At 37.9% G+C, this 27,525-nt stretch overlaps 2 protein-coding genes across 2 annotated transcripts; one reads left to right on the top strand and one right to left on the bottom strand.

Annotated features, from left to right (window-relative positions):
- Positions 1-9,730: 9,730 nt before the first annotated feature.
- On the bottom strand, positions 9,731-14,433 carry LOC110878022 (alpha-L-fucosidase 2). The gene is made up of 10 exons (XM_022126278.2): positions 14,122-14,433; positions 13,904-14,049; positions 12,353-13,194; positions 12,127-12,259; positions 11,898-12,056; positions 11,604-11,828; positions 11,441-11,542; positions 10,978-11,113; positions 10,560-10,755; positions 9,731-10,255 (listed from the first exon to the last, which is right to left on the bottom strand). Exons 1-10 carry the CDS (start codon positions 14,336-14,338, stop codon positions 9,925-9,927), a joined length of 2,487 nt encoding a protein of 828 aa, XP_021981970.1. The 5' UTR covers positions 14,339-14,433; the 3' UTR covers positions 9,731-9,924.
- Positions 14,434-14,953: 520 nt separating this feature from the next.
- LOC110875987 lies at positions 14,954-15,544 on the top strand. Its single transcript, XM_022124173.1, has one exon. It carries the CDS (start codon positions 14,954-14,956, stop codon positions 15,542-15,544), a length of 591 nt encoding a protein of 196 aa, XP_021979865.1.
- Positions 15,545-27,525: the final 11,981 nt, after the last annotated feature.

Raw genomic sequence — 27,525 nt, 5'->3', positions numbered from 1 at the left:
ATCCCACTTTATTGAAATAAACACTTTCTTTTATTTAGGTAACTTTTATAGCCACTTTTCCAAGCCTTCAGTACTGTCCAGCTGGCTTCTAATTGGCTTTCACATTGTGTTACCTGAAACGCGTTTTAAAAACATTTTGTCAGTGGAAAATACTGGTGAGTGAATCCAAGTTTAATCAAGAAATATGAATTCAATTTAAACAGTATTGAGGGCGATTACAATGTTTATATCTACCCAATTACTCATTCAGTACTGCCAATCCTGACTTGTGGGTCATATTACACATTGGCTAACTCTTCGTCCAATGGTAACGTTACTCACATTTTGTATACAAAACCCTAACATACCGACAGTAATCGTAGAATTACAAAGACTCAATCACTGCTAAATTGCATTGTAAAAAGGTTAAGGTTTTGTAAAAACTATTTACAAAAAGGAGATTACTCACATTGCTGTTTTAGGGTTTTCAGTAAGGATTTCCTGAGGAATAATCTATAAATTACACAAATGCACGTGTGTTAGTATAATAACCCATTTTAACATTAGTAATACCCTCCCCGAGACGGCATTCCAACGACTACGTCGGGCAGAACCACGACAGCCGTTACGGAACCCTAGATCAATCGGGCAGAGTATCTAATACGTCTCCAGGGGTTATAATACGTACATCGTAGCAGAACCTCACTATTTAGGGGGTATAATGCCCGGGTATTATCTCTACTATTCAGAAATTAAGTAAGAAAGAAAGATTTTGAACGATTGGAAATGAAATCCTGAGGCCTCCTTATATAGGGCTGAAAACTGGGTCTCTCGCGGCCCGCGTAAAATAAGCACAAGGCTTACGCGGCCCGCGTCAAAGCTAGGTAAACGCGTTGCTTGTCCGGATCACCACTAGGCTTGACACGATGCTGATACGTGGCCGCACCGGGGCTCGCCTGATCATCAAGCTGTCGCGGCCTGCGTAAAGGTTAAGTGTGACCTTATGCGGCCCGCCTGAACCCTATTTTCTTTGTTTTTTATTTATTTTTAATGTTATATTGTATTTCGGGCTCGGTTTTCACATGCGGGGTGTATTTAAAGACATATTGGGACATTTTAAAATATAATAGGGTGTCAGAAAAATTATGAGGGGGTCGGTTTCATTGAGGATTGTTATAATACGTACACGTGAAACACAGGGGATGAGTTCCGTTGTAGGCACGTTTCAAGTGAACTGTAGCTGCTCGGAGAGGTTCTGGTTGCGACAGTACAGTTGTGGAAGAGTCTGGGCTCATGGTCTTTCATTTACGGCTGGGCTGAGCTTCCTGAGATGATGCAGTGTCGTTGGCGGATCCGTCTGATGATTCGCTGGAGACATCATCGGAGGAATCTTCAGAAGAATCGTTGGTAGATTCGTTGGAAGAATCGTCAGAAAAATTGATGACGATTGCTTGATGAGCTTGCTTGACAGGATTCTTGGAGAAAAATCCGTCTAAGACTCGTTTGCTGTTGATTTCGGCGGCTAAGCGGTAGGTTTCTTCGATGGTAGCAGGTCTAGCAGCTTCGACAAAATCGCCCACACATTCAGGCAAGACGCGAATATACTTCGTGATGGCTTTTTTTGAAGTGTTGACTTGACTTGGGCAGATTATGCTAAGCTGTTTAAACCTTGCAGTGTAGCCAGCATTGTCACCTTTGATTTGTTTGATTTTCCAAAATTCGTCTTCTAGTTTCTGGACTTCGTGGGGAGGGCAGTACTCTTTCTTCATGAGCTCTTTCAGCTCATCCCAAGAGAGAGCGTAAGCTGTGTAGATCCCACGTTTGTTACGTTCGGCGGTCCACCAGTCGAGTGCTCGTGATTAAAATACTCTGGTAGCGCAAGTAGTACGAAAACCATCAGGACACCCACTCTGACGAAGGGTAACATCGATAGAATCGAACCACTGGAGTAGCTGGGATACACCTCCTTCACCCGTGAACTCCATCGGGTCACAGGCTTTGAAGTGTTTGTAGAGTAAAGTAGATTGCGGCGCTTCCGTCTTAGAGTCTTCCGAGGCTCGAGAGTTGCTGAGAGAGTGCACTTGAGCAACAATTCGAGGAATGACCCTAGCCACTTCCTTGGTCACAAGCGAGGCAATCCTCTTCTCGGCGCTTTGTTTGGCTCTTCTCCTAGCTGTTCATCTCGAGGTAGAGTCGTTGGAAGGCATCTAGACAGAGAGAGATTTGGAATGAGATTCAATCATAATGATTTTGAGTTTTGCGATGCGATTGAGCGCGATCAAACTTGTAGCAATTAATATAATAGATTTCACATAGGAGCCACATAGGAGATACGAAATTCCTAAGTTCTCACACAATTGATTCGTTTTGTACATATAAATAGTTGTAGTTTATGCTTACCCACATACATATTGGTGTAGATTGCGCGAGGACGCTATGAAGGGAGAGGGAGCGAGGGCGAGAAATTAGACATTAGTTTTGTTGTGAACATTCGGTTTTCGTTTTAGATTGCGATGGCTGTGCGAGTTGTGTGTTTTGTAAAACAAGGAGCGAAAATTTATAGATCGAGAAATCGATAAAGCGTAAAGTTCACATAAGCGTAAATAGGTTCCATAAAGCGTAAAATCGGCGAGTCGTATGCTAGAGAAATAGATAGAGTGCCTTAGGTGTTTAGGCGTCGACTGCCCAAGGTAACCCAACTATACCCAACAAGTTCGTGCACGCGTGTTGCCCTAGAAGACTTGTGCTTCCACTAGGATGCAGCTCATGGCATTCGTCTTCCTAGTCATCGCGTGGCTCGAGTTATTGTTATAGCCGAGTCCTTGGTGAGAGCTTTTGAAAACCATTTTATAGAGAGTGGAATGGTTTATTAAGATACGGGTTTCAACCCTGACTTAACGAATTCGTTCCTAATTGTGGTTATGTTCTTCGAATAAATTCGTGAGTCCCACTAGATTTCGAAATGGAGACTTTCGTCGAGATGTGGATGTCACTCCTAGCTCGATGAAAGGTTCTCGTGCTAGAAAAATGCGCTGAGTAAGCGATCTTATCGAGAGTTCTTGGTTTTCACGCCTGATCTCGACTGGATCACTCGGTTGTGTTATGCGAGTATCTTCGAAAACGTGTGTGTTGTGTTGGCCTTTGGAAAGGCTAAGTAATATTCCAGCCTTAGGAAAGGCTCTTCGCGTGAGATTGTAGTATGCGGTTTTTACGCGAAGTTGTAGTTTTTTTAATGGATTCGAACGAGAGTATCGAGTAGGCCCGTGCAATTCCTACTAAGTTCGCACGAGTCGGCCTGTTGGTACTTAGACTATAGACTAGGTCAATTTCTAAGACGTCGACCTGGACTAGGTCGAGTCACAAAGTTTTACCTAATTCCCTATAGTTATGGCTCTGATACCAATCTGTCACACCCCAACCGATGGCGGAATCATCGGGGAACGGAACTAGGAGAATCAGATTGCTCAAGAGAATCCATAACAACTATATTGCGACAGTATTTATTACATTTGTTATCCCATACTAACAATCAGTATAATCACATAAGTTATCACAGATTTCTTGTCCTCTCGAACAATACAAATCTGACATCCTACATTTTAGGTGAGTTTCTAGACCTCCTAGCTTGATTTGATGTAGACTGCGACTAAACCTGCAACATACGTTAAAATAATGTCAATACAAAAGTATTGGCGAGTATACAGGTTTGATATGTAATAGTGTAATAGATAAAAGCTACGAATTTCCACATACATAAACGTAATACACGACATATATACTCACAAAACTGATACTGCTAGCTAAGTCCTCGAGCTTCGATCGCGATTGCTAAACTAGACCACGTCGGGCGCAATAGTACTATACTAGTCATGGTGGGACGTCGCGAGTATAAGTCCTAGCACATATGTAACTAGCATCACGTATAACTATGCACATTGGTCATTCGCAAGTGATAAATAATAGTTTAAGCATTTGATGTGATTTGATTTGATAGCAACGTATGTTACACCCAAAAGTGCAAAAGCAAAAATGGTTCAAGTATACTCACAGTCGTTGCTCGGCAAGTAAACACAACTTGGTTGGATTGAAGAGAGCGCGTCTAAGATTACCCTGATCATAGATTGATAGCGTAAGTGTTGCATAGTACGTTAATGGAGCAAGGTGTTAATGAATTGGGCAGTGCTCCTATCGGATGGCAGTCTGATCGAGTGGTCGGTCGATCGGGTGACAATCCGTTCGGATGGTCATCCGATCGGGTGACCATTCGATTGGATTGCTACCTCGTTGAGAAAGATGTGTTGGTGTATGATGGTTTGCCTTTTAAAGTTTTCGTTGTAGCATTTTGAAAACGGAGAAGTATCTCTACCTTTCAGGTCGGTCGATCGAATCAGTCGGTCGATTGGGTGGCTGTTCGATCGGACGGTGATCCGATTGGCAAGACACTTTGGTTGCTGATAAGTTCACAGCAGACTGGTCGCTCGATCGCGTGGAAATCCGATCGGGTGATAATCCGTTGGAACTGATGTGTGTTGAGGATTTGTAAAACGTTTAAGTGTTGAGGATCCAAAAGTCAGCCGATCGGATGGTCGTTCGATCGGACGGCAATTTGTTCGTTGTTCAGATCCTTGAATGTTTGAAAATTTGTTTAAGTCTTGACCCCAAGTGTAACCTGACCGGATTGTTGGTCGGTCGGGTGGCAGTCCGATCGGACGGCAATCTGATCGGACGGTAACCCGTCTCGCAATCTTATCATTTTACATCTTGGCTATTTCGTTAGGTTTTTGCGATTTGATCGAGACGTTACGACTACGAGCTAAACAATGGAACTCCACCAGGTCCGAGTCACCGGATCAGATGGGAATCACCCCGTCCAACCAGTTAACTGTTCTCGATGGTTATTTGTGTTTAACACGACAAGCCGGTCATCTCATTGATAGGAACCAGTTCTCAAACCGACACTTCACTATAGGAAGAGTAAAAGGTCTGTACGAGCTCTGTTGCTACCGGTTTCGAGTGATAGTTAGAAAAGTTTGAAGAAAAACTTAGAAAACTTAGATTTGACTTAGATTTAGGTGAGATTTGTGTTTATACACCGTGGAATCTATCAGATCTGGACTGTTCTTGATGAGATGAGGTCACACTTCATTGTTCCTAAGAACTCCATGATGACATCACCTTGGAACGGCTCAAATCCGAGGATTTAACGGTGAAAAAGTGAGATTTGATGGTGAAAAAGATGAAGGAGTGCGTGTTGATCGTAGAAGTACAAGATTTAGGTTGAAAATTTACAAAAATCGCGAGAAATCGAGGGAAAATAGCCCAGAGCGTGCTGGTCGAGTGGGAGCTGTCACATCACTTGAATAGTGATGTGACAAGGGCTATTTATAGGCAAGAGAGGAGAGGAGGTGGTGTAGTGCATCGGATCGGATGGTTGTCCGATCGGATGGCCATTCGATCGATGTGCCATTGATCAAACGCCTCCGGCGAGCTGAGTTTTGGCGTTCCACTTCGATTGCTAAGCGTTGCGATAGTTTGGTTTCACATTCTCATCCATATTTTCATATGTTTATTATTATTAGCCACATTGGGTCGTATATACATATCCATATTTCAAAGTTGCGATACAATAACCGGGTTTCGTGTTGAATATACGTTACTTTGCGATGCTTCACGGTCATCGAGGAGGGTAGAATAGGTCCTCACTCAATGTCATCGTGAACGTTGATGTGTGTGATGCGATGTGCGTTTTGAGTAATGAGTTGCACTGTGACACATCACAGCTATCAAGGAGGGTAGAATTGGTCCTAACTCGACATCTTCGTGGTTGTCAGCAAGTACAATGTGATGTGATAGCGATAAAATATGCGATAATATGCGAAAATATTGCGGTATAGCGATGTATGCGATACAGTTACATTATGATCCGAATCTCTGGTGCTAGGCGTAACGAGTATAACGAGCAGTAACAACGCACGAACGTGCGGGTTGTTACATTTAATACACGTCTGTATCTATCACTCAAGTCCCTCCTACTGATTGTTGCTTGTAGGGCAACGGGGTATTAGTTAGTAGCGCTACTTAGGTTTGGCACCCTCACACCGCACCGAGGAGGTCGGGAGTGAACTAGTGACCCCCATCTTGACCATTGCTTTGATAGAGGCAATGAGGTTTAGGGCAAATAATCTGGAGCCATCTGCGGTAAGCGTGTGATTAACAACATCGAATCTGTGAAACGTTTTAATCTGGTAACTAGTATCCAAACACGTTAACAAAACTTTGAACTCACCAGCGTCGTCAGACACACTTGTCTGCATGCTTGCAGGTCTATAGGTTGATATCATGTGGAACTTGTTGTCTGGGATGCTGGAGTGGTCATGGGTCGAGATACATGGAAACGCAAGTCAAGTCTAATGGTTTTTGTACATGTGGTTTATGAAACGCTAAACAAATGATTTCTGCTTCCGTTGTATATGTTGAAATACATTTAATGTTTTGTAATGCCTTATGTTAATTAATGAAAGTTTTTATTAAAAATCTTGTTATAAGTTCAATGTGATTGGTGGCTAGATCCTGGTACGTCACACGTCCCGCGGGGTTTCCGCATGTGGTATTTTGGGGGTGCGACAGAAGAAGTGGTGGTTGGTTCGACTTTTCAGATCTGAAACTACCACAACATATTTGTCTCCGTTTCTGGTGGTTCTTTGGTGGCGGATATTCGTGGATTTGAGGGTTGCGGTGGTGTGGGCTGGAGGTTAGGTGGTGGTGGAAGGATGGTGGGGAGGGAGGTTGATCGGATACGGTGGCCGGAGTAGTGGTGGTGGTGACGAGAATGGAGGTGGTGGTGGAGGTGGTGGTGGTGGCAAGATGTGGTGGTTAGGGTTAGGAAATTGGGGAAGATGAAATTTATATGCATTTTTTTGGTTTTATTTTTTAAACATGTAAATAAAAGCATGAATTGACCAGAATACCCTTAATAAACTTAACAGAAAATTTTAATTTGGTTAGTGCTAAAGGACGTAGAGTGTAACGGGTTTTGCAATTAAAGGATTGTGACTGTAATTATTAAAGTTAAAGGCTATCCGTTGTAATCCGGTACAATCATAAAGGACGAAAAGTGTAACTTACCCTATAAATTTTCTAGCGTTAAGAATGACTAATTAGCAGGCCAATGAAGATATGTATAAGCGGCTCCAAAAAATGTAGCACGAGGTGAGGATGTCCAATCGTAGGATATCGCAAAGGTTGGGTGACCTCATGCAAAGGGTAGAAAACATTTCAAACTCAAATGGAACTGCATATGGTTATTGATGTGCTTTATTTGCGATATTAAGCTTCAAAGGATGCGAAGGAGTTAAATTAAAAATAATTGTAAAATACAGTTGATTGTAAAATTTCCTATGTTATTTATATACAATCAACAGTTATACTGGACTATAATAACTAATAATTTAAACTCGAAATATCAAAGTGAGCGTTTTTATATAGTTACCGTACCGCTACCTCATAATGCTTAAAGTTATCTAATTGACATTTGTAATGGACCTATGATAATGGACCTATGATGCATCGCCCGTGAATCATATTATGCATTATAATCGGCGTGACGTGTGCGATAGATAAATTCTTAGTTTCAAATGATATTACCTGCTAGAACATATTTTGCTTTATGGTAATTTCATTGTGATTTATTTAATATGCACTTAAGTAAATCCATATTTTATTCAACATATTGTATTGTTATTTTATTTTATCCAACATATTATATATTAAACTAGGTTATGGCCCCGTGTATTACACAGGTTGATTAATGAAAACGATATAATTTATTATTTATAAATACTTATTATTTTTAATCTACTCTTGATAGTTTTGATTGAACATTCGTAAGTTGTCATTAATTAATAGCATTGAATTTCATGTGACAAAGCTTTAATAACATTGAATTTTATGGGATAAACCTCCTAAAATTATAAAATAAAAAACCAAGTCATCAAAATTCACACCAACAAAACCGGAAAAAGTTGAATTAAAGAAAGGAATATTGGTTTTTAATAATCCCAATTATTCGTCGTTTCCCGCTAACAGTTCCAATTTCAAAAATAACCACTATCTGTCCCAACTATCAACATATTAGCTTCAAATGATCCATGACTAACAGAACCCTAATGTTATTAGTCTCCGATCGCCGGAAAAACATTTTTAGCCGGAAAAAGATTCCTAAAGGTCTGATCTAAGGTTACATAAAGGTTGGGGACGAAAATATTGAGTTTTCCAGCCAAAAACTTGAGTTTTCCGGGGATGAAAGAATTTACGACGACCTCAATATTTGGGGCTTTTAGTATAAAAATATTCCTAAAGTAAGTAATAAGGTTACAAAGAGGTTTGTGACAAAAAAATTGAGTTTTCCGGCCAAAAATAAGTTTTTTCGGTCAAAAACGTTTTTCCGGCGACCGTAGACTAACAACGTTAGGGTTCTAAAACATTAGTATAATCCATGAGTTACCTATGCTTATTTTATTATAATACAATTTTGATAACTCCTATTGTAAAGTAAGCACAGGATAAATATAAATGGAAAAAAATAGTAAAAGATATAATTCATAGATTAAAATAATATATTCTTTATTTGAATATATTTTTTATTTGAATCTTATTAACAAATACTATCTATATCTATTTGTTTAGGGTAAAAGATAAAAAAATAAAACTTATGGATTAAAATAATATATCTATTTATTTAGGGTAAAAGATAAAAAAATAAAACTTATGGATTAAAATAATATATTTTTTATTTAAATCTTGTTAATAAATATTATCTATATTTATTTATTTAGGCGGGAAAGATAATTGAGATCACCTCATAGAACGCCATGTGTCCTTTATATGATTTACTTTATTATATGTATAGATTAATTATTTTAACAATATCTTCAAAAATCGATTTTTTTTTCTAAAATATACAAAACACCATTTATACTTCAACTTACACGAAACCCATATTCATTATGTTCAAATTTACACAACGGATGGTTTTCTACCTTTAATCTTCACGAAAATCACCTGCCGAATGCAAACCACATTTTATGTAACCTCATTTATTAGCAATAGGGTTGCAAAATAAATCGGACGAATACGGCTAAGGTCTTGTTCGTGTTCGTTAAGGAAATAATATGTTCACAAACCGTTCATGAACACTTACCGAACAAGATTTTCAAGTTTATGTTCGTTCATCAAGGGAATGAAGGTGTTCACGAACACAAATAAAATCCGCGAAGCGAGTGAAGGCTAGAAGTGGATGGCGGGAGGGAGCAGCACCAGACCTTAAAGCCCTAATTGTGGAATGGAGGTCGATAGTAATAATGAGAAAGAAGAGAACAATGCATAAAAAAGTTGGGAATAAAGTTTCCTATTTTATTTCTTAAGGTAATAAAATACATATAAATTAAAGAATATAAAAAGTTTGGATAAAATAAATAAATGCTCAAAAATCATTATTGAACAACTTAGACAAACGTACATGAACGAATGTTCACGAACACATTACCGAACGTTAACGGACACAATTGAACGGACGAGACATTTGTTCGTATTCGTTTATTTAACTAATCGAACGGAATTTCTTATTCATGTTCGTTCATTTATTAAACGAACAAAAATAAACGAACTTTTCACTGAACGGTTAACGAAGCGTTCGCTAAACATTGGGATGGGGGTGGGGGTCGTATGAATTTTCCAGTAACGGATACCATTGTTAAAAAGAAGAAAAAAAAATGTATGTAACACCCTTTAATTATCTTTGATCAGCCTTTTTTGTGGGTTTCAACCTTTTTGCATCTAACAAGAATCCTGATCAACAAACAACATTAAAGCAAACGTTTTCCGGCCAAAAACACAAATCAAGTTCCTCAAAACTTGTACGATTAGAAGCTAAAGATGAAATGAATCTCATAAAGACGCCGTCTTTATGCATTTTAGCTGCTTATTGAACGTGTAAACTTTCCCGTGTGATATTTTGGTTGTGATAGTAGTTCCTCTGTAATGCACTCTTTTTGTAGAGTTTTGACCCTTGGAGTTCTCTAAGTTGGTGTTTTTGGAAAACCAGAGGCCGAATTCATGAAGATCGCCTTCCTTCCATGATATACTAACCGTTACGTTCCCACGAGCCTTCAATCCTTTGATCGAACCATGTGACCATTTATCTCGAGGAAGTGCAGGAAGCAAGTATAGGTCCTTGATTGTGCTCTGCACCAGCATCTCAGATATTGCTGCACAAAAGCTGACACCAGCGACAATTTCAACCCGTTTAGTTAATTCAGAGTATGTTCTATCTCTAACTGGTTACATAAGAAACATTAGGTAACCCATTATTTAGTGCATAAAATCTTCTTACTCGAACAAATTAGATTTTACTAAAATAATAAAACTTTTTTAATCATATTTGACATACAAATTGTTTTCATATTAGGTTTATAAAAATCTAGACAAAAAGTGTTACTGGTTGACTCGATCAGTACAAGAAACTTACTCGTTTTGACCCGTCTGACCCACCCATTTTGCCACCTCTTAAGTAATATGCTTACCCAAAGTTTGCATCAATCTGGAAAGGGGGGTGTGCGGTGAACAGATTAGCGTAAAGTCCTCCTTCGTAATCGCTCTCATGATCAGGGTCAACCAGGTCAAACAAATGTTTGACCATTCGGTATGCATGTTCGGTGTTATGAAGCCGGGCCCACAAAGCAGCTTTCCACGTAGTCGACCAGCCAGGACCCTCCTCCCCTGTCACACAAGATGGAAAAGTATGATTTTCGAACTTTAAAGAGACTTCTGATGTGTACTATTTTTTTATGTTCAGAACAAATATGAAAGCTAGATCGAACTTAACAACATATTATACAAATAAGATTAATGTTAGCATTAACTTTTTTGGATATGTTGACTCGAAAAAGTACTCTGTTTGACTTCAAAACCCGTCTTTTAAAAACCCAAGTACACACATACCTCTTTTAATTAGAGTGAAATCTGCAGCTTTACAAAGATCTGGAGTTCTCTCAACAGTTATTGTGTGCCCTGGAAAAAGCCCGAATAGGTGTGACACATGCCGGTGATGCACCTCTGGATCTTCAAAATCTTGTGCCTGTCGATCATTAAATTTGTCAAAAAAGAATCTAGAAGCGGCCCTTTCGACGCATTTATGAAAAGACCAACGGTTTAGCTAGGAGGATGAGTCAAACGGGCTGAAAGTTGCCCAAAGCATACATTCTCCTAAATCATTTTCGTGCAAATATCTAAATTACTATTGTTTTTGTAATCATTAACCATTTCTAACTTTTTATTTAAAAACAGACCACAAATATGTTTGTTGCCCCACCCGCCCATGTTGCCCCCATTATAAAAAAGGAACATCTTTTTTATCAGGCGACATCCGTACACATAATCATGCAACACAAATAGACATACATACCCATTCAAGAATGGAACCATCCCTAGCAATCTTGGTTGGATAGAGCCGCGGTTGAGCTTTGAGAACTCTTTGAACCACATCCGTTTTACTTTTCCCCAAGACCTGTACTAATTTTTTAGTCCTGAAAACATAAAATTTGTAACAACATCCAATCGGTTCTTACCTCAGCAGCAGAAACAATGGCGTTAAATACTTCTTTTATGATGGACATGTCCATTGTTGTTGAATAGCTGACACTTGCAGGCTTACCATCGGGAGCAATAAACATATGTTCGGGAGACGTTGACGGGTTTGTCTCAAGATAACCTCCTTTGCCTTCAATCAACCAGTCCAAAAGGAATGATACACATCCTTCTAGCAATGGATATGCTTTATTTGCTAGAAACTCCTATTATTTGAGACGTGAATATTAGTTATGTCGTGTAAAGTAGACTGGAAAACATGATCATAATCTTACTTTGTTCATTGTATAAGTATAATGCTCCCATAAATGCGTACAAAGCCAAGCTCCACCCATGGGCCAAAGGGCCCACACAGCCTCACCTCGGTCCGGTGATGTTTTCGCCCAGATATCAGAGACTTGGTGTGCAACCCAACCACTGGCTTCATAGTTTACCTGCCATCATCAGATTCGTTACTATATTTATGCCTAACCAAGAGCAGAAATGAGGAGAAAACAGTCTTACTTTAGCAGTTTTACTTCCGGTGACCGATAGAGATGAAATGTAATCGAATAATGGCTCTTGGCACTCGTGTAGGTTGCATGAAAGTGCAGGCCAGTAATTCATTTGAAGATTTATGTTCAAGTGAGGAGCACCACTGCATAATAAGTAAACTAACGGTAAGATACAAAAAAAAAAAAAAAAAAAAAAAAAAAAAAAAAAAAAAAAAACTAGCTAAAATGAAACTTACTCCCATGCAGGCTCGACTTTATAATTCCATATACCCTGCAAATTAGCTGGCTGAGTTCCAGGCCGTGAACATGCTATTAACAAATAACGTCCATATTGGAATAAAAGCTCAATTAAAGAAGGATCTTCATCTGTTTTAAAAGACTTAACCCTCTCTGCAGTTGTGACAGTTGAAGACGGTTCAACACTGGAGCTTTGCGAAAGCTCCAGAGAGCACCGATTAAACAGTTTTTGATAATCATCCACGTGACGACCATAAAGTTCCGCATATGAAAAATCCTTTAACGACTTCAACACGTTTGAACACTCGGAAGTCGGGTCTCGTTTCGAATCTTCTGGTTTAGTAAACGGCCCTTCAAATGAAGACGCTCCCACCAAAAGCAACACAGCCCAATCGCACCCCTCAACTTTAAGCTTCTTCTCATCCAAAACAGTAATTGTGCCTGTTCCATCACTGACTTTTATATCGAGAAATGCGGAAAATTTTATACCCGTGGGTATGCTATCGTTTTCAGTAAAAAGGGTAGGCGGTTTCCTTCGACCAGGACACGTGCCTTCCATGACAATCTGGTTTTGACTGTTTACAGAAGAATGATGATGTAGTTTGCTGTCAAGAGATGCTGTGAACGATAATGAACCGGATTTGGTTGCGGAAATCTTGGTAACGATAACTTGATCCGGATATGACGCAAAGTGTTCCCTTGTGAATTCTACTTCACCTACGGAATAGTTGACTTTGACCGTGGCCGTATCTAAGTCCAACTCTCGTTGATACGTTTTAGCATCAAATGTAGCATGATTGTCATCAAATTCTAGGTTGATATCTCCCAATAGTTGGTATACCTTCATTTTTACAAGAGAGAGCAGATTTAGGGGGTGTTTATTAGCCGAGATTGATATGATTTTCTGAATGAATCAATTGAATACAAAGAGTCCCTTTAAATAGGAACTAACCCTAGCACTAAACATGGAAACTATATTCTGTACATAAATACAATATAATCACAATAATATGGAAATCATATCAATCTCGGCTAATAGTGTTATATTCAGGCAATCTCCAACATGACACAAAATAATCAGGTTTTAGGGTGTCAAATCTAACGCGTTTATAAACAGGTCTTGTTCCAGTTGACTTGTTTAACCATTACAACCCACCAACCCGATTAGCACATTTGCAACTTGATTACTACCCGCCAACCCATTTGACATGTTAAATAATTCGGTTACACGATTTTAAGTGTGTTTGGGTTAGGGTTGATGTTTTTGACACAAACAAATATACATACGGGTCGTGTTAAGGTAGAACAATTCAGCCTGCCACAAGCTGACTTCTATAACGAATTAATTCTGCTTGTGATCATCTATCTACATTTGAGAAAACATTAGATTTTGCTAAACACTCGGACATCGCAATTTCAAACAGCAGAAACACTATGTTGTACAACACCTGATTATCTGATTTTTTTAATTATTCAACATCATATAATCACTTTCAAAGCACCACTAACTAACTAACTAACTCATATAGTGAAGAAGCAAGCATACATACATCAGACGGATCTGCTGACAATTTAACAGCTTCTTTAGTAGCATCAGCATAGTTTCCATCATCCACAAGCTTCCTGACCACAGATAACGCATTTGGAGCATCAGGATTCGAATAGTTCCCAGGAACCCCTGTCCACAATGTATCCTCTGCAACAGCAATTTCACATCAGTAAATAATCAATGGCTACTTTAAATAATAAAAATCAAAACCTTAGTTACCATTAAGGTTAATAGTTTCCGACAAAACACCACCCCAAACCATCCCACCAAGGCAGCCATTGCCAATGGGGATAGCATCAGTCCAGTGCTTTGCTTCCTCCTTAAACTTCACCTTCAAATCTTTCTTCTCTGCTTCATTTAACTTTGATGATGATGATGATGGGTTCCATAAATCTTTGTCCAAAATGGGTGAAACCATCACCCATTCTTCATCCATTTTTCACTAAACCCTAACAATTCTCTCTCTCTCTTTCTAGGCATACATTTTCGGTGTATTAATGACCCGACCCATGAAAGGTGAGGATGACCCATATGAGTAAATGCTCTGAGAAGAAGACAAGAATGCTGATTTTTGTGACATGGGCCCGTATAATCTGTCGGTGTTGGAAAATGGGTCATGTGTATCGATGGTGATAGTGTTACCACGTTTCACCTGGGATTAATTAAAAAGGAAAAAAAATCTTACAAAAAATGTTTATGTTTTCAAAGGAATCTCTTACGAGGACTCAACATTTTGTAGTTAATAATTAGGGCGTGGATTTGGCAAAGGGTGCGGCAAATATGGTTGCAGCGCCGCATACACCGCCACCAACCTTTTGCTGACGCGGTTTGATTAAGGAATCGGGGAGAGAAAGCCGCTCGGGAAAAGGAAGAAATTTCAACGTTGAGGGCGAGTTCAACGGTAATATTACCGTTTAAAATAAAAAAAATTATTTTTTTCTTTAAAAAATTAAATTATAAATACCAAACCAAACCATAACCAAATACCTTCAAATTTATACCCAATCAAACCAAAAAATACCACCAATTCTTCCAAAAATTTACAAACAAAATGACGGATGAACTTCCGTTATGGTTCCCACCCATGAGTAGCGACGATTCATCCGATAGTAGCATTCTTTTTTTTTTTCAAAATCTCATCGAAGAAGCCAAACTTCAAGACACGGGCACATCTAACCGAAGGAGATATATTGAACGTCAACGTGAGGAAGGGCATGAGACACTCATGACGGATTATTTTGTCGAAGACCCGAAGTACAACGAAGATATCTTTCGATATAGGTTCCGTATGTCGAAACGTTTGTTTCTAAAAATTGTGGCCGACATGGAAGAGAACGACCCGTGGTTTGAAGAGGCCCCCGATGCGCGAGGTAGGAAGGGGTTTACGTCGTTGCAAAAGGTGACATCGGCTATTAAACAGCTCGCAACTGGTAACACTCCAGACGACCCCGCTCTAGACGATACGGTGCACAACATGATTTTGAAAGATGAAGGAAAGGCGATAGCACCGGTGCACATTCGGGATCCTCCGGTCGAGCCCGCTCTAGACAATACGGTGTTGGGCGAGTTGATGGATGAAGACACACATTGGAGACTAAAACACGATCTCATAGATCATCTCGCAAGTCAAGATTTACCCTAACTTTTGGTCGATTCCGACGAAGACTAGTTTAATTTATTTCAAGTTAATGTAGTTTTATTGTTTTTTAATTTAATGTAATTTTAATGTTTTTAATTTAATTTATGTAAGTTTATTGTTTTTTTAATTTAATGTATTTATTCTACATTTATTAACTTAGATATTAAATATACTAGTTTACAAAAAAAATAATAAAAAAATTTACCACTTCAGCAAGTGTTTAAACCATTGCCAACACTTTTCAGCAAAGTTTAAACACTTTTGACTGATTGACATGGCGCGCTCTAAATTGGTTATTTTTTTTTTGTTTGCCACTCTAAAATGTTTAACCACTTCTTACACCCTTATGTTTAGTTTAAAGATTATCCTTCACTAGTTTTAAAACGTTGACACGTGATATGATTAATTAACAAAAACTAGGTTTACAAGAAAAATAAAATAAAGTATCAGAGTATACGAAATTCATCCCAACCATTTACCTGTGATATATCTATTTATCCATTATAAATTATAATCATGTTGATGGATAGAGTAGTTATACTTTATGTTTAGAGAGATTTTCAACAAAATTGATATAATTACACTTTTAACATAAAAATATTTTTGTTTTTTACTTTTAACCCCAAATCTTTTTATGTTTGTCAATTTAACCTAAAAACTTTTTCACTTTCAACTTTGGTACCATATACTTTTCATATTTTGCAAAAATTCGTTTTACGTTTTGTTCTAAATTTTGCGAGTTAACACGACGCAACGTTCATGTGTGGTTCAACGTTTTTACGTTTTGTTTTTGTTGATGCATGAAATGTCTGTTGACTACGTCTGCATTACGTCTTAGGTCAAGATAGGTCAACATAGGGTTTTGAAAGTCAAAATTATGTTTTATGTTGTAAGTTTCGCTCATGTGTACTTGTGTAGAAATAGTTCCGCTCATATGTCAATTAAACAGTTACGCTTATTTGGTACTGAGGTAGTTTCGCTCATCTGTCATGTCCTTGGAGCGAAACTACTCACACTATAAATAGGCAATATAAGCGAAACCTGATCGTTCATTCGTGGACTTTTGGAGCGGAACTTGTGGATTGCTTTTGTAACGAAACTCTGTCAAATTGTAATCAGAAAGCAATAAAAGAGAAGGAACTGAATAGGAAAAGCTGTGTAACTTCATTTACGTTGATTCCGCCTTTGTATGTGAAGATGAACGTTCTCAACTGACTGTTTAGGGTCGGAACACGGTCCAACAGTTTTACGCTTCGTTCTAAATTTTGCGAGTTAACATTACACAACGTGCATGTGTGGTTCAACGTTTTTATGGTCGTCTATTTTTTCCCGTTTAATAGGTTCATCGTGACGCACGGGTCCTAAATCGACTTATTTATTATTTTCTATGTTCTCTGTTTCGGTCTAATATCTCCGCATTAACATGTCGCAATTTCAGTGTTGGTGGTCGCTAGTGATGCTGTGACCTTGGTGCTATTTGTCACGGTTTTACGCCCCCACCGCAGCGCGGGGGCTTAATACTAGTTATTCTGCAATATTCAAACTCCCGATTAAAGGATCAATGGGCTTGAATCTTCGATGAAAAGTGATTCAGGCCCAAGTGTAAAAGATCAAGCCATGGTATTTCTGAAGCCCCATGATCGAGCTACCAAGGGTGATTTACAAAAACGAGCATAACTTTGGCTACGGGTCTCCGTTTTAAGCGTTCGACCAGTCAAGTTGAAGCTTGAAGCAAGAGCATGTCGTGGCAAGGTCCCGAAGGGACCTTGTCCAAGTTTCGGCCTAAAAACACATTCTAGTGGGAGTGATGGACACTTTTATGTTTTTTTTTCAGTGTTTTATGCATTTAGTTTTTGAGCTTGTGTTTGGCCTATGGCCTTTCTGTGGCACATTTCGAATTTCTGTCTTTATTTATATCTTTCTGATTTAATTCGAATGGTGAGATATCAATTTTGACAATAATCACTTTTCACTTCGAATTCTCCGCCTTTTTGGTTGAATTTGGGGGTTTGGGAAAGATCATCACGGGTATTTCGCAGAATCAACATGATCAGTTCTTCATTATCGTATCACACGCTACATCAGTTGGTATCAGAGCCGAATTCCTGGCTCAAAATGCCTCCAAGGAGAAACAGGCCACTCAATGAGGTCTATGAACGAGAGTTGGAGCAACGACTTATGGCGTGAGTGGATCAATGTTTGGATCAAGTGGTCGATCATTTGACTGACCAGATGGCCGGCTTGATCAATCGTAGGAGGTAGGGACCCAATGATGGGTATGGTTCTGATTTTAGTAATCCATTTGGCGATGGTTCGAATTCTAAAGATGATCCACAAGGACGAACAAGGAGAGAACGTGGAGATTGCAATAGGCATTGGGATTTTGGGATAAGAGTTGATATTCTAGAATTTGATGGGACTAGTTTGAATCCGGAGGGGTTCATCGATTGGTTGGCTACCGTAGAGGAGGTATTCGAGTACAAGGAGGTGCCTGAAAATAAGCAGGTGGCTTTGATTGCTACCAGGTTACGTGGTACGGCATGTGCATGGTGGCAACCACTGAAGATAACACAAAATAGACTCGGAAGTTAAGAATCGTGACGTGGACCAAGATGAGAAAGTGCTTACGGTCTATTTTTATGCCAAAATGTCCATTTTACGTTAACAACCATTTATACAAATGTGGTTATTTGCTCGCGGATGGAATCTACCCTTCGTGGTCCGTGTTTGTGAAGTAGATCCCTTACCCTCACGAAGTAGACCAAAAGAAATTCAAGAAGCAACATGAGGCGGCAAGAAAAGACGTCGAACGGGCTTTTGGTGTTTTGAAGGCGAAATGGGGTGTATTGAGTCGACCGATGCGAGCAAGATCTGTTAAAAAAATTAGGAGTGTTGTGTACACGTGTATTATTTTACACAACATGATTTTGAAAGATGAAGGAAAGGCGATAGCACCGGTGCACATTCGGGATCCTCCGGTCGAGCCCGCTCTAGACGATACGGTGTTGGGCGAGTTGATGGATGAAGACACGCATTGGAGACTAATACACGATCTCAATAAATCATCTCGCAAGTCAAGATTTACCCCACCTTTTGGTCGATTCCGACGAAGACTAGTTTAATTTATTTCAAGTTAATGTAATTTTATTGTTTTTTAATTTAATGTAATTTTAATGTTTTTAATTTAATTTAATGTTATTGTTAGTTTATTCTACATTTATTAACTTAAATATCAAATATACTAGTTTACAAAAAAAAGTTTACCACTTCAGCAAGTGTTTAAACCATTGCCAACACTTTTCAGCAAAGTTTAAACACTTTTCACTGATTGACGTGGCGCACTCTGATTGGTTGATTTTTTAGTTTGCCACTCTCAAATGTTTAACCACTCCTTACACCCTCACATCCAAGAATTATTTCAAATCTTAAACTTACTATAGTTTTAATTCAGGCTATGCGGTATGGTGATGGTCCTCCCTTGGAGGATGATCCGCCACGTAGGATCCCTGTAGGATGGGTGTGAGGATAAGGCAAAGAGGATGGAGGTATGGAAATGGGGGGATGGACCTAAAATGTATATGTATATATTGTATGTATAGGTGTGTGAGAGAGGGAGAGGCCAAGATTTTGTCTTCTTGTGGAGCATCCCCAGCGTCCCATACTCGTCGCCAAGGACGAAGCCGGGGGGGGGGGGGGGGACGGTGTTGGAGCGGCGCCGGACCGAGGACGAAGGGGGACGACCCCTATACCTTCTAGCCTCATAAAACCTTAACGAACCTCTTATATTAGCCACAACTATATAAAATTTTCTTTCCTAACACCACAACTATCTCTATAAACCCTATCTTCTCCCTTCTTTTTTTTAATCAAAGATGCACACCACTTTTCTTATGTTCATACTGTTGGATATTTTAGTGTAATTTGAGATTGCGTGTGACATACAAATACGAGTGCACACTTATTTGAATGTCATCGGAACTAACAGGGGATCCAAGGGGGCAGCGCCCCCTTGGCGGGGGTTCGGGGGTAGCGCCCCCGAGAGAAGCGGGGTCAAGGGGCGGCAGCCCCTGGCGGGGTCCAAGGGGCAGAGCCCCTGGCTGGGGTCGAGCTGAATATGTACTTTTGAAACATGAGGGACTAAAGGTGTTTTTGTTCAAAATGAAAACTGCAAGCTGTTGTGGAAAATTGAAAATACGCTCTCTCCAACAGTTTTGAAAAACCCTAGACGAATTCCAGTTCATGAGAATCCCTAAAAATTCTCTCAACCAAATTCTCATACAGAAATCTAGAATCTATTCTGATTTTATCTGATCAAAGATTGGTAGCCACTCCAATTGTTTGATCTGAAAGTGAATACACGACTTCAGATTTATCCAAGCAATTTCGAATTTCCCCAACACATACAACAATCACACTATCAGTTATCTAAAACCTGCAACCTAAAATCACTCATATTCGCTCACCCCCACAAGACCATCCCTACTCTTCTTTTAACAACACAATAAGACTGTCACATATAATAATTTCTTCTTGGTCTTTAAACACTATTCTATCACAACAACAATCCAGCCAGATCAATTTCAACTGAATCAATATTGAACAATAACCAACAATCGCAACAACACAACTACTTCAACCTGCTACCTGATTATTTCTTCTTCTTCACCAAGTAACGACAAGAAAACAACAATAATCAATCAATTTCAAAACTGAATTAGATCCAGATTTGATAACACACAACAAGCAACTATCAGATCTGATCTACAGCTACAGATTCAAACAGTGATCAGCGCGAATGAAAATATGTTACGTTTTATATATGAAGTCGATCCGTACTAACATGCCATACCCGATTCGTACGAACCTGCAATTCTCCAATCGTACGAATCTGCTTTGTATTCTTCGGTTCGTGCAAGTCAGTCAAGTTCATTCGTAATTATATGATATTTCCATGCATTCTTTTGTAGTAATCTTGATGGTGTATTGGTGATCTAAGAGACATGATGTTGGAATGATGACAACATGTTTAAACATTCTCGCTTCCTTCGCATTGTGCCGTACCGTATCCTGACCTGATAGTGCCTAACGACACCTAGTTAAACCTCTGTCCGGTATAATACAGACTCAAGACTCTAAACATTATTAATACAGACAGATTTCTAACTATCGACATACAAAATGCACTCACATTGACCCAAACTTTGACTCATCACTTTGACTAGTAAACGTGGTAATCAGAAGGTGTAATCGCTAGGGATTATAACCTTCGTGATTACGATAATGTTGCAAAGTTCAATTGAACTTTGACTTGACCAATAAAGGTCATAACCGAAAGTCAAACAGAAAGTCAAACTGTTTGACTTTTAGCTCAAGATAGCTAAAATAATTGAAATAGACTAAGGATGAGAACTTACTTGTGTCAAGGAATACTTAAGATCTTAGATAGGAGGCCTCCAAAGGATGGAAGCAAGCTCCAAGAATGTAGGAGAAGAAAGTAGGAAATGAGCAAATGAATTGGTTGAAGAACCTTGCTATTTTTAGCAATTTGGAGTGCATTTGATCATGACAAGTGTCCTAATAGGTGGCAAGGATCATGGAGGATCATTACAAGTGTCAAAATCTGCTTGAAATGCTTGGTGATCACACAACTTGGGCTCCAAGAATGGCAAAACCGTGTTTGCAAACTACTGCAGCAGCTGAAACAACAATCTGCCCAGATAGGTGTGACAACTCCCACTTTTCGGTAACTTTCTTACACTTAAAGTACTCATTTTGAGCTACATTTTTATGCGTTTTGAACATCCGAACTGCATATTCATGACATACACTTAGAATACTCATGGAATACTTACTTATGATGCATATGATCCATTTTTATTACGTACATTTGAAACAGTTTAAACAATGCATCGAAACTACTAGAAAGGCACCTAGTAAACTAGTATTCTGACGAAAACGCAGGATCCGCAGAAACCATCTAAATGACATCTTTAGGACTCAGACGAAAGTCTAACATCTAATATACATTAAACCCTAACTAGGAATGCAAGGGTTTGGTTTAAAACCTTCCCGAAGTCCGATAACACTAAAAACTACCCGAAAAGCACTAAAAGCGACAATTTCAACACTTTTCCGCAGAAATTCTGCAGAAATCAGCTTTTTAATATTTTTGCAACATGTAAAAATGCTGTTTAACATAGAATTCATATGAGGATACCTTCGGGTATCATCCGCACCAATAACTACATCAATTCACACAAGTTACACAAGCTTAGCGTTCAAATAACGACTAACGGAAAGAAAGCGAACGAATATCCGAACGATATCGGATCTTTTTTTAGTGACCATCTAATGTTATTTGGATCATTATGGTCTAGTAATAGTCACTTAACACCTTCTAAACATTTAAACACTTGCACAATATAAGTTTCCTAACATAACATCTAAGAATCCTAACACTTTAAACATGAAACAAGTTCACCAAGCAAGGGTACCCCCCTCTTATTCTCGGCTCAAACCCCATGTGGGACTCCCCTTTTCAACTAGTTTCCATAAATATTTTGGATATTTACCCTTGATGCAAGTTATTTAACCAAGTGGGCCTAGTGGTAAAGTGTGGTGAAAGGTTATAACACTTTGATTCATTAGTTACTAAGCTCATTACCTCATTTTTCACCTTTTATTACACACACATAAGAAAACTCTCTCAATATTCATACATTAGCCAAGAAAACCATCAAAAATCTTTCACCATTTTACCCTTCTTTGATGATCAAGATGGAGCCTGAAGATACTTAAGGTGATCTAAAGCAACAACAAGAAGAAGCAAGTCTTTCCATCCATTCAAAAGCTTTCAAAACCCCAAGATCAACAATTTTTCTTTTCTTTGATCATCATCAAGATCATCCCTAGCCATTAGTGCGAGAAGTAAGCTTCTAAAATCCCTTTTTCATACTTATTTATGTATTATTTGTTTAAAGAACATGTAATAAACTGAACAATCATACAAAATAATATGCAAATACAAAGAAGCAAAATAATAATCATGATATAAGAGTTTGTTTATGTTGTGATTTAAGGATGAATACTTGCATATTTGATCTAGTTTTGATGATTAGCATATGAATAACTTGTTAGATGATGTTTAAAAACATAATCTAATAAGTGTACATGAAAATGTTTAAGGGTTTTGTTAAACATAAATGTTTAGATGGATGATCATAATCTTTGGTTTTTTTTTTAAGTATATAAGGTTCTTCACTAAAAACAATACTTTTACAAAGTTAAAAAAAGAAACATACAAGATGGGTTTTTATAAAAAGTTTGATAATACTAGAAGTAAAGCATGGATTTTGAACTAGTTAACATATATTATGATCATACCAAAACCCTACATGTTATTGATTTCATCTTGTTAAGATTTTGATATAAATCTCATATGTTTTTACTAAGAATAATATAAGAAAATTGTTGGTGATTTTTATAAGAAAAAGATATGTTTTATTAAACATGGCTAAGTATATATTTCAAAGGAAATATGGCTATTTTTCTTAAAAACCATGTGTTATAAAAACTATCATTTTTGACAAAATCTTTATTAGAATGAAAAGATTTTAAAGAGTAGTTTTTATAAAAGCAAAACTAGTTATAAATATATATTTTTGAGAAAATATATATTTAGTTATCTTAACAACTGATGTACTATGTGTTCTTTGTTTATATTAGTTAGGGTGAGCGGGGCACTCCCCTAAGAGGGGAGTCCCCTCTCTTACGCACACCCAATCATGTTATGCCACGTCAACTCCCCTCTTAAACTCCCCACACACCTCAATTTGATGGCGGCACTCCCCTATAGGTGACTTGTGTTTTTTATTAAAAAAAATCATTGGTTGGTTGAATGGGGGCTCACCTTCTCTCTCCTCCACTCTTCGGTGCCTTTCCCCCGATTTTGGTCCCCGATTGAATGGCGGCACCTCCCTCTTCGGCGGATTTGGTCACCGCCTTCACTCACCGAGGGTGCCCCCCTCACCCTTATATGTATGAAAACTAGGAACTTGAATACAATGGTACAAATAAACACATGACACATTACACCTAAAGTCTTACAAGACTACACAAAAATACACCTTAAAAACAACTTACGGACATTCCGAGCCTTCGGACACAACTTATGGACAAATCGGACTTACGGACAAATATATGGACTATATATGTAATACGAACTATAATACACAATATATTGACAACTTGGTAAAAACTACGTTTTCTAAACCGAATAAGTAACTATATATTTTTCTACAATATACAAAATATATTACTTATGGTTTATATTAAAAAGGTATTGATTTTGAAATATATAAACATACATATATATTTCTTACCATCTAAAATATATTGTTTTAGTAAAAGACTAAAATTATATTTTTAGAACTAATCTTAAAAATAGATTATTTTTAAGATATTTTCTATACCTTTTACCAAGTATAACACATATATTTTTATGAAATATATCTTCGAATATATAAGTATATATATATATATTCTAAGAATACAAGAGCACATATAACAAACACGCGGACATACGTATTCCTATACGTGCAACGATATGAACATTCACATCACCTAACACTTGGTGAAGACACATTTATACAACTACGATACAACTCACGATACAAGAATATATATTTTGGCGATATATATATATATATATATATATATATACTAAACAGTTATCAGTTAATACATCTAAGACACAGTTCAACGAATAAGAAAGACATACAAGTCTTAACACATATTCAAGACAAAAGACTTGTACTCAAGTCATTACAAGACCGAAGTGTCTAACAAATATAGAACGTTTGTAGGTCGTGACACTATTCAGGACGACCGCACATGAGATCACAATTATCTACTATCCACGGACACAATTCTGTGAGTTCATGTCCCCTATTCATTTAAATGTTTTACAACTTTACAACTATCGGGGAAAATACATGTTCAAACGTATGTTAAAGTTAGGGAATGAAACACCATAGATCATGTGCGAATAGGGTTATACATCTAAGCACCATTAATCCAGTTTGGACGTAGGTACAAAGGTTTATATCTAACAGGTTTTGGCGAGCCCCACTCTTGGTCGTGGACCCTTACAGAAGAGTGTTTTTGTGTCCTAGTCGATAGTAGTCGACACAAAATCGTCTAGGGTTGGATTGCTTCCTTTTTCGTCACACATATTAATGTCCTTGCAAAACATTAATGATCAATGATTTCATTGACGCTTTACATACTACAACTTGCATTTTAAATACATCTTTTACAACTAAACTCTTACCATTTTCAAATGTTTTGGGGTGATTCATATGTGTAACTGACTTGTTTTCCAAATGTATGGCGTATATGTGTTTACTAAGTGCTTTTATGTGTATTATTTCGATTATGCAAATACGATGTTTATCCGAATCCTTAAAAGATCCACCTATCTTCATAGTTAGATTCTTATAGGATATTTGAAGTACAATCTTACATCTTCCTATCTTCATAGTGAGATTTTTAAGAAGTACTTTATGACACGATGGTTATGGTTTATTTGTAGATTGTTGGTGATTTAGATAACGAAGCTAGATAACACAATAAGCACATGGTGGATACGCCGCTGGTACTTCCTATATATAAGTGTGCTTATTGTATTACCCTTCGTGGCGTTATCTCGAATCACTATTAGGATTAGAATGTTGTGATACAATGATTCAATGTGATCGAGACCGAATCCTTTTAGCATCAATTTATCCTTATAGATTGATACTTGTAGGATGTTTAAAGTGCTAATATTGGAGTCCTTGTTTGGATTCATTGTGTACTTTAATGCGTGTTTAACTAGACGATGTGACGATGTAGGATCGTGTCTCAACCCGAACGTGTCGTTCAGAGGAAATTCTATCAAATACAGGTGCGGAAAACAAGTATTTGACTTAGGAACAGCTAACAAATCACTTTAAACTTCTCTTTGTATTGATTTCTGACAGTTTACATTCAAATCTCAATCCGGCAGCACTTCGGTACGAGTTACATCAACCTTACAATATGTTTCGCTTGAGAGACTATTTATATGTGTTGAGGTTTCGCTTGTGCATACATGCCATTCAAGCGGAACCTTCAACTGACATTTAAGCGAAACCTATCCTATGTCACTTCAAGCGAAACTACTACCTAAGACCATTCAAGCGAAACCTATTCTATGTCACTTATACAATCTCCTGTTTTCTAGCAAAACGTGCCCTGATCTATCAATCTAAGACTAAGACTCGATCCAAGATGAAGTCAACAGATGTAGCTTCTTTATAGCTTCACAGTTCTCACACTTCACTGGAATCTTTTTCGCATCAACTTCTTCCTCAACCTTGAATTTAGGAACTTCTTTCACCTTTGTCTTCTTATCACTGGAACATCTTCATCATCACTGCTCACTGGTGTCTTGATCTTTTTCTTTTTCTTTTTCTTTTTGGTTTTATCATCATCACTATCACTTTCAGCAAGCAACTTCATATCAGCTTTGAATTTTCTTACCCAATACTCAGTATCATCATCACTATCATCTTCAATCTTTGCCATGAAAGCAGCGTAAGCTCTATTTTGATCAGGAATATAATCATCCCAAGTAAAATTTTCCCAGCAAACACCATCTGGTAGCTTTTCATCTTCTTGATCAATCAAACAAGCTTTTGCATTTTCTGAAATATAATTATCCCAATTGAATGACTTCTTTTCATCTGGATTAACTACACATGCTTTCTTTCCAGAATCTTTAATTATGGGTCTTCCATGTGCAGTTTGTGCTTGATGTTGATGTTGTTGTGATGGTGATTGAGCAACCTGATGGTAGATAGCTTTTCTGTAGTAATCATTGTTGTTATTGAAAGGATTCTGAGCTCCACTTTCTTGGCGGTTAGTGCACTCCCTTTTGAAGTGTCCTTTTTCCCTGCACCGAAAACAAGTGACTTTAGATTTATCAAAACCTAAAGTAGAAACATTTGCCTCACGAAGATCATCTCTCCCCGTGATCTGCTTGAATTTCTCAGCTCTTCTTAACACGCTAGCCAAACACCACTTTATGTCCATTAGCTCCATCTCTTCAGCATCTATCTGGTCGTAGTCTTCCTTGGTTAGCATTGGATTCCCGATACGACCTGCAACAAAACAACTGTAAGATTCCAAAACCATTCCTAATAAAGACATTTGGTTTTTAGCAACTTCCTCAGAATAATCTTGATTATTTTCAAGATTTAATACAATATTGCACTGAAGTTTCTTCCCATTTTTTGTTGCTGAAATGTTTGGATCAAAAGATGAAAATGATGTCAAACTTGTTTTGCTGCTTGATCCTTTAGATGAACTTTCAGATGAATTCTTGACACTGTAGGCAGTTTCAATTTTCGGAGATAAATTTGATGATTTCTCATTCACCCCTGCTTTATAGTATAATCCGATATCCTGTTCACCATCAAAATCTTTCATTCGAATAACTTTTCGTTGTTCCATTTCTTGAGCTTCGATCTTTTCAATGAACTTGCTGAGTGTCAAATTGCTAAAACCTTTCTTGTTTCTGAGCATCATAAGATATGTGCCCCAAGTCTCATATGGTAAAGCATCATCAAGTTTTTCGATCAACTCTTCATTGTTTTTCTTAATACTCAATCTCTTCATGTTAGCAAGCAAATTGCAGTATCTTTTGATAATCTCTCTTGTGCTTTCATTCTTTAACTGTCGAAACAGGTCGAATTCTTTCTTGAGAAGCGATTTCTTGCTTTTGACCATTTCTTCACTACCATGAAACTTTGACCTTAACGCTTTCCAAATCGAATATGAAGTTCCATTGTGTTGCAAAAGCACCATAATATCCTCTTTCACTGCTTGTTGAAGAAGACTTAACATCATTTTCTCATCTTTGTATTTCTTTCTAGCATTCGCACTTAGATCCTTTATCGGAA

This window comes from Helianthus annuus, chromosome 9 (genome assembly GCF_002127325.2).
Source record: "Helianthus annuus cultivar XRQ/B chromosome 9, HanXRQr2.0-SUNRISE, whole genome shotgun sequence".
Taxonomy (NCBI): domain Eukaryota; kingdom Viridiplantae; phylum Streptophyta; class Magnoliopsida; order Asterales; family Asteraceae; genus Helianthus; species Helianthus annuus.
This window is presented reverse-complemented; position numbering and strand designations above follow the sequence as displayed.